Consider the following 8,062-nt stretch of genomic DNA (forward strand, 5'->3'; position numbering starts at 1 on the left):
GAGACTCCGTCTCAAAAAAAAAAAAAAAAGTTGAAAATTAATAAATATATATTGAAGGCGAGGTAAGACTGCCATCTAATTACAGTACCATCTGGTTCCAGAAGGATCCTTTGAACTATAGAGACAAACCAAGGTGAATCTCAAACCAGCTGAGGCAGAATCTGCTACCTACCACCCAATATCCATTCTTTGTTTCTTATTAAAAACAAAATAAAAACCTATCTCTCCAATATATATCTCAATTTTCTAATTCTGGGATATACATTCCAGAAATGTATTCATATAAGACTACATTCCCTAGACTGCACGTGCAGTTAGATGTGGTCATGAGGCTAAGTTTTGGCCAGTGTTTCTCAAGTATTGCTTGAGGAGAATTCCACAAAGGTTTCTTAAAAGGCAGACAGATAACTAAGTAATGCATTTTTATGCTTTTCCTTTCTCCTTCTTCTTGCCTAGAATAAACACGATTTAAAAAAAAAAAAACAAAGACATGATGACTGGAGCTCCAGCAGCCATCTGGGATCATGACATCTCCTTGAGGATGAAGTCATGTGCTGAAGGTGATGGAGCAAAAAGGAAAGGGGGAACCTGGACTCTTGACGACTATCAAGTCTCCATACTGGGCACAGCTTACCCTAGGGCTTCCTTAACTTGAGAGTATTTTGCATAAACCACAACTGGGAGATTTATATAACGTGTACTTGAACCCAATCCTGACACAGCAGACATGGAGGCAGACACAAAGTTCAAGAGATGTGGAAGAAAAGTTGAAGACCCAAGCTCAAAACTGTCTCTGCAGCCGGGCACAGTGGCTCAAACCTATAATCCCAGCACTTTGGGAGGCTGAGGTGGGAAGATCGAGACCAGCCTGGCCAACATGGTGAAACCATCTCTACTAAAAATACAAAAATTAGCCAGGCGTGGTGGCGGGCGCCTATAATCCTAGCTACTTGAGAGGCTGAGGCAGGAGAATTGTTTGAACCCGGGAGGCGGAAGTGTCTATGAGCCGAAATTGCACCACTGCCCTCCAGACTGGGAGACAGAACAAGACTCTGTCTCTAAAAAAATAAAATAAAACTGTCTCTGGATCATAAGAGGCTTCCACACACAGCTGCCTGGCAAGGACTCACTGTGCTGAAATTTTTTTCACATGAATGATGGGGTCCCTTGGAGACTCTGAGTCAAGGAGCTATGTTAATATAGTCCTATAGTATTAGACTCCTCATTTTTCTGGTCTAATTACACCAGGGAGAAAAACCAGATCAGGAGGACCATTAAGTTCCAAGAATATCAAGAGTCTTCAGGGAGAAAAGAAGATGCCAACCTTACTGGCCCTGGCACTTACAACACATTCCACACTTCCAAAGCAGTAAGCAGGACACAACCAGAATATCCCCCAGAGAGACATTTCGGTAGGAAGCACCACGGGAGCATTTGAGAAACTCGCTTCGAGTAACAACCCCTAGAAACATTCCTGCCAAGAACCTAGGCAGACATCCATCCATCCTTCCACTCATGGCCAATTCATCTGTTTGTCTGTTCCTGGTATGGGCCAGACCTAAGGCCAGGCACTGCAAATACCACGGGAAAGGGTCTTGTGGAGGTTACAGTCTAATGGGGCAAGAGCTGCCCACTGGTTCTTCTCTTGCTTTGCCAAGACTCTTCTTACTGGAAGCACAAAAAGCAAAATGATCAGAGAATCCAGCTCTCGGCCAGGCACAGTGGCTCACTCCTATAATCCCAGCACTTTGGGAGGCCGAGGCAGGCAGATAATTTGAGGTCAGGAATTCGAGACCAGCCTGGCCAACATGGTGAAACCTTGCCTCTACTAAAAATACAAAAATTAGCCAGGTGTGGTGTGGGCACCTGTCATCCCAGCTACTCAGGAGGCTGAGGCAGGAGAATCACTTGAACTGGGGAGGTGGAGGTTTCTGTGAGTCGCACCACTGCACTCCAGCCTGGGCCACAGAGTGAGACTATGTCTTAAAAAAAAAAAAAAGAGAGAGAGAGAGAAGAAGAATCCAGCTCTCATTCATTCTTCTTCCCCCAGGAGGGGAGTGGTAAAGATAGCTAACAATGACTAACTATGCCTTGCGTACTTTTAGCATTTCACATGCATTAATTAATTTCATCCTCACTATTATCTCCATTTTACAGATAAGGAAGCTCAAGCATAGACAGGTGACATAATTCCTTCAACGTTACCCAAGTAGTAAATGGCACAGCTGAGATTCAGTCCCAGATGGTATCCAGGCCTTTACCACTCTTCCACACTACCCGATCCCCACACCCCAAAAACCCCAGCAAGAATTATTCAGTTAGACCAAGAGCTCTCAACTGGGGCTGATTTGTCCCCCCAGGGGCCATTGGCAACATGTGGAGACACTTTGGGTTGTCACAAGTGGTGGAAGTGCTACTGGTGTCTAACCAGTTAAGGCCAGGGATGCTTGCTAAACATCCTACATGGTGCACAGGACAACCCCTGCAACACAAAATCATCCAGTACAAAATGGCAACGGTACCAAGGCTGAGAAACCTGGATCAGATAGTGCACTAAAACAACAGCGAACTTCTCAGAAAAATGCCAACATACATGAAGGGGCGGGGGGCGGCTGTGGTGCCCCACTGTATTCAGCGTGACTTTGGTGGAAAACTTTCTGTAGGTGGAGTCCCAGGCGTAGACCAAGAAATGGATCTGTGGGTTATGAAACTGTAGAGGCCTTTTGACTGTAATCACACCGTCTGGGCCCACTTTGAATCGGGTGTCGAGGGAAAAATAGGCTGTCCTTTGTCGACCGGTGCAATCTTCAAAACTCACTGCAGGGCAGAAATCACAGAGATTAGGAAATTGGACAGATTAAAGACAAGAGCATTCCTTCTCCAAAGAGCAAACTTGTGGGAATCCCCCCACAAAACCAAACACAACCAAAACAAACCATAATCCAGTGACAGAACAACAAAGCCATCACCGTAATGTTCTTCACAATTACAGGATGCCTTCCTCGTGCTCTGATTTCTTTCTCATCTTCTTGTCAATTGAAATATTATCTTGTCTAGAAAGCAACTTATCGGCTGGGTGTGGGGGCTCATGCCTGTAATCCCAGCACTTTGGGAGGCTGACGTGGGTGGGTCATTTGAGGTCAGGAGCTTGAGACCAGCCTGGTCCAACATGGTGAAAGCCCATCTCTACTAAAAGTACAAAAATTAGCCAGGCGTGGTGGTAGGTGCCTGTAATCCCAGCTACTCGGGAGGCTGAGGCAGGAGAATCGCTTGAACCTGGGAGGCGGAGGTTGCAGTGAGCCAAGATCGCACCACTGCACTCCAGCCTGGGCAACAGAGTGAGACTCAAAAAAGACGAAAGTAATTTCTCTTTTTCAATAACAACGAAAAAAGGAGGCTGCTCCGTCCAATGGCCCTTGTCAGTCAGCATGAGAACAGATCACTAAAATAACTGAGACTGAAGACCTATTGTATCCAGAAGTTAGTGCCTAAGGTACAGTGAGATGCTCTGGGTAATCTACATTTAAATAAGCCATTTACATTTAGAACAACAGTGGCAGATAATGAGACAGCCAGCATGCAGTAATGGTTAAAAGTAGACTCTGGTCCAAACTGCCTGGTTTAAGTCCCAGCTCTGCCACTTATGAGCTCTGTGACTTCGGGCAAGTTACTTAATCTCTCTGTGCCTCAGTCTACCTATCTGTAGAATGATGGCAACAATAGTAACTATCTACTGGGATTGTTTTAAGGTACATAGAACAGCGTCTTGCACATAATAAGCATTATATTAGTTTGTTAAACAAAAATTTTAAGACAAATGTAGCTTTGATTAATCATTGATTCAGCCCCCATGAGTATTCCACAAAAGTCACTGATAAGTCAATAGTTACTGAGTGCTGATTACATGAATATTGTCTGAGGAACAAAGAGGTGTTACCTACTTGCAGCCTAGGACACAGAGGAGAAACTGATCAACTAATCACTGTCAGTTTGGAGAGATGGTGAAGGTTTCATAGGAAAAAATCTTTAACCTGATCATGCAGGGTAGCAAGACAAATGCAAAAGACAGAAAAGGACTACTTGGGTGGAGAACATTATGATCAATGGCTTAGAGACAAAACTACTTAAAACTCTATAGCTATTAAAGTATTAAAACTTTTAAAAGTATTAATATCGGCCAGGCACAGTGGCTCATGCCTGTAATTCCAGCACTTTGGGAGGCTGAGGCGGGTGGATCATTTGAGCCTAAGAACTTGAGACCAGCCTGAGCTACATAAAGAGACCCTATCTCTACAAAAAATAAAAATAAAATTAGCTGGCCGTGGTGGTACACAGCTGTGGTTCCAGCTACTTGAGAAGATGAAGTGGGAGGATCACTTGAGCCCAGAAGATTGAGGTGGCAGTGAGCCATGATCGCACCACTGCACTCCAGCCTAGGCAAGAGAGTGAGATCCTGTCCAAAAAAAGCTAGGCACAGTGGCTCATGCCTGTAACCCCAGCACTTTGGGAGGCTGAGGTAGACAGATCACTTGAGGTCAGGAGTTTGAGGCCAGCCTAGCCAATATGACAAAAACCCTGTCTCTACCAAACACACACACACACACACACACACACACACACACACACACACACAAAACATTAGCCAGGTGTAGTGGCGGGCGCTTGTAATTCTAGCTACTTGGGAAGCTGAGACAGGAGAATCTCTTGAACCTGGAAGGTGGAGGTTGCAGTGAGCTGAGATGGTGCCACTGCACTCCAGCCTGGGCAACAGAGCGAGACTCTATCTCAAAAAATAAATAAAGTAATCAAAACTTTAAAAAGTATTAATACCCTAAAGCTGGAGAAGCTGTGGTTGAAGCATCTACACTATACATTAGAATCTCAAAGGACTCATTCAAATAGGTAACCATCAAGCTCTATGCCAGACACTGTTGGTCTGTGAGGACAAATCATGACGAAGATAATTAAGGTTCTTGCTGTCATTGAGCTTACACTACTGAGGAAGAGATGGACAAAGACAGGAACTTATAATTTCAGGCAGTGGTAAGTAACAGAAAGAAATTAAAATAAAAGAGGGTGATATAAGAGTGGCAGAGGAGAAGGGAGTTTGCTGAAGATGTAACATCTATTGCAATGGTGAGGGCAGGCCTTTCTGAGGTAGGACCATCTGAGCTGGGACCTGAAGGAGCCAGCCTTGCAGAAGTCTGACTCAAAGAGGCTTCCAGGCAGAGGGGAACAGTCGATAAGATCATTCATTCTAGGAAACTCTCAGCTTGGCCTGTTTTCCTCCCTTTCAGATAATTGTCTGATGGAATTTCTATTTCATCCAAGTGTTCTTTTATAAAAATTCCTGCTGTCCTATCTTACAAGGCTAGACATGAAGATCAGGTTTCTGCCAGACAGCCCTGAAGCCATCCCTGACGCCTGGGCAGCGGTTCTCATTTCTTCCACCAGGGGCCACCCTTGCAAACATTTCTGAAGCCAACAGCCCTGCCCTTGCCAGAGAAAAGTAAGACCATGTTTGGGGGGTGAGAGGGGAAGTACCCGATTTTCTCCATTTTGAAGACGAAACTGAGGCTCACAGAGGTAAAGAAATTTACTTGACATCCCGTAACCATTAAACGGCAGAGCTGACACAGGTCTTTAACATGGGTTAGTCTCATGATTGGCTCTTCCTCTCTCTGGAGAGACCCTATTAAAGCTTTTTTTTTTTTTTTTAATAATATTTTTCGTAGAGATGGGGTCTTGTTATGTTACCCAGGCTGGTCTAGAATTCCTGGGCTCAGCCAGTCTTCCTGCCTCGACCTCCCAAAGTGCTAGGATGACAGGCGTGAGTCAGTGTGCCCGGCCAAACTTGTTTTTTTTTTATTTTTTATTTTATTTTTTTTTTGAGACAGTCTCGCTCTGTTGCCCAGGCTGGAGTGCAGTGGTACAATCTTAGCTCACTGCAACCTCCACCTCCTGGGTTCTAGCGATTCTCCTACCTCAGCCTCCTGGGATTACAGGCGTGTGCCACCACACCTGGCTAATTTTTGTAATTTTAGTAGAGACAGGGTTTTGCCATGTTGTCCAGGCTGGTCTCAAACTCCTGACCTCAGGTGATCCACCCGCCTCGGCCTCCCGAAGTGCTGGGATTACATGAGTGAGTCACCGTGACCGGCCCCAACCTTGGTTATTTTTAAAAGGAAGATTATGCCTCCAAGCTAGGATCCCAAGACTGAGATCAGAGGCTACCTCATGCAATAGCTGGGAGTCTGGTACCTGACAAATAAACTGAGCAACCAAACCAGGAAGAGTTCATTCATAGGAAGGGAGCTGTGTCATTCAAAGAGTCACCCACCTGACCCTCCCTCCCAGTTCACTAAAAAAAAAAAAAAAAAGAAAAGAAAAGAAAAAAAGAAAAAATCACCACCATGCCCCAACCCCTACCTTCTCAGCCCTTAGACTGGGTCTACAACTAACTCACTTCCGCAACTTGAAGAGAAGGATGGAGTGAGCATGGGGAGCCATAATAAATGATGGTAAGACAGAGGAAGGAAGGGCTGGATCCAGGGTCTGCGACGGGATTATAAACCCAGATTCTGCCATGTTCTTGCTGGGTGGCCTTAGCAAATGGCTAAACCTCTATGGGCCTTGGCTTTCTCTACTATAACATAAAGGTTATCGCCACTGTTTGAGCCTACCTCTTCAGGATTTTGTGAAGACCAAGACAGTGAATGGGATGACATTTTCTAAGTTAAAAAGCAATGGAAATAGAAGAGGTGACATTATTGTTGTGTATTTGGGTAGACAAGTATTTGTTAACTGAACAGCTGAGCCATAAGATGATGAAAGAATCAAGAAGAAATGCCAAGTCCTTAAAGGATGGGCAGATACCATCATTTTAAGTCTAAAATAGGAATTTCTTCAAACTAGCAAAACCAGATGCTCCTCAAAGAGCCCTCCCCAATCCCCAGTAGAAGTAATGGGGCAGGCAACTGGGTCATTTTTAGGGGTTTGTCATGTAAACAGGGAATGAGGACTGCACTGAATTCCTTTCTCCAGCCTTCCCAAATCCAGGCAGTGAAAGCTGAGACAAGCATGATTGGACTTGCCAAGGGTGGCGGCCTGAAAAAATGAAAATGGTTTTGCAAATAACTTAATCCAAGGCACTTAACCTGCTTTGGGGCACCTCATCTGAATGGTGGTTAAGCCCTACCCTTTGAGAAGTGACAATATGACGGGGAGCCCCAACCTGAATTCCAGGTGTTCATAAGACTCATTATCTCCCCACACAAGCTGATCCCCTGGGCTGATTATAGGAAATTATAGGAAAGACTGAAAGTTTCTCCAGCTCTAGGAAGGCTCTGGGAAGCTCACTGTCGCCCTGGCAAGGGCTGGGCTGTCTCTGAGCCTAGCAAGTGGGAGGGAAGAAGAATAGCAAAATGTTGACACTAGAGGATCAATACATGGGGACTGGGTATATTTCGACATGTCCATAAAAAAAGCTAACAAAAATAAAGCTAACAAGGGTCTAAGTATTCTTTAACCCAGCATGCCCACCTTTCATAAACTTATTTGGTCACTTGGTGTAAAAACCAAATCCCAATAAAAAAAGCTAAGACCCCACTACTGGCCATCTCTATGTGGGAAAGTTTTTTTTTTTTTTTTTTTTTTTTTTTGAGACGGCATCTCACTCTGTCACCCAGGCTGGAGTGCAATGATGCAGTCTCAGCTCACTGCAACCTCTGCCTCCCAGGTTCAAGCGATTCTTCTGCTTCAGCCTCCTGAGTAGCCGGGATTACAGGTGCCCACTACCGTGCCCAGCTAATTTTCTTTTTTTTTTTTTTTTTGGACGGACTCTCGTTCTGTCACCCAGGCTGGAATGCAGTGGCGCGATCTCAGCTCACTGCAACCTCCACCTCCTGGGCTCAAGCCATTCTCCTGCCTCAGCCTCCCGAGCAGCTGGGCCTACAGGCGCCAGCCACCACACCCAGCTAATTTTTTTTGTATTTTTAGTAGAGACAGGGTTTCACCGTGTTCCCCAGGATGGTCTCGATCTCCTGACCTCGTGATCCGCCCG

At 45.2% G+C, this 8,062-nt stretch overlaps 1 protein-coding gene across 1 annotated transcript in view; it reads right to left on the bottom strand.

Moving 5' to 3' along the window:
* The window catches only part of CDH1 (cadherin 1), a 104,437-nt gene that overhangs the window by 30,812 nt on the left and 65,563 nt on the right, over positions 1 to 8,062 (bottom strand). Inside the window, 1 exon segment of the mRNA XM_017850816.1 lies at positions 2,594 to 2,817. Coding sequence (XP_017706305.1) covers positions 2,594 to 2,817 — 224 coding nt within the window.

The sequence above is a fragment of the Rhinopithecus bieti genome, unplaced genomic scaffold (genome assembly GCF_001698545.2).
Source record: "Rhinopithecus bieti isolate Rb0 unplaced genomic scaffold, ASM169854v2 scaffold_32081, whole genome shotgun sequence".
In the NCBI taxonomy this organism is placed as follows: domain Eukaryota; kingdom Metazoa; phylum Chordata; class Mammalia; order Primates; family Cercopithecidae; genus Rhinopithecus; species Rhinopithecus bieti.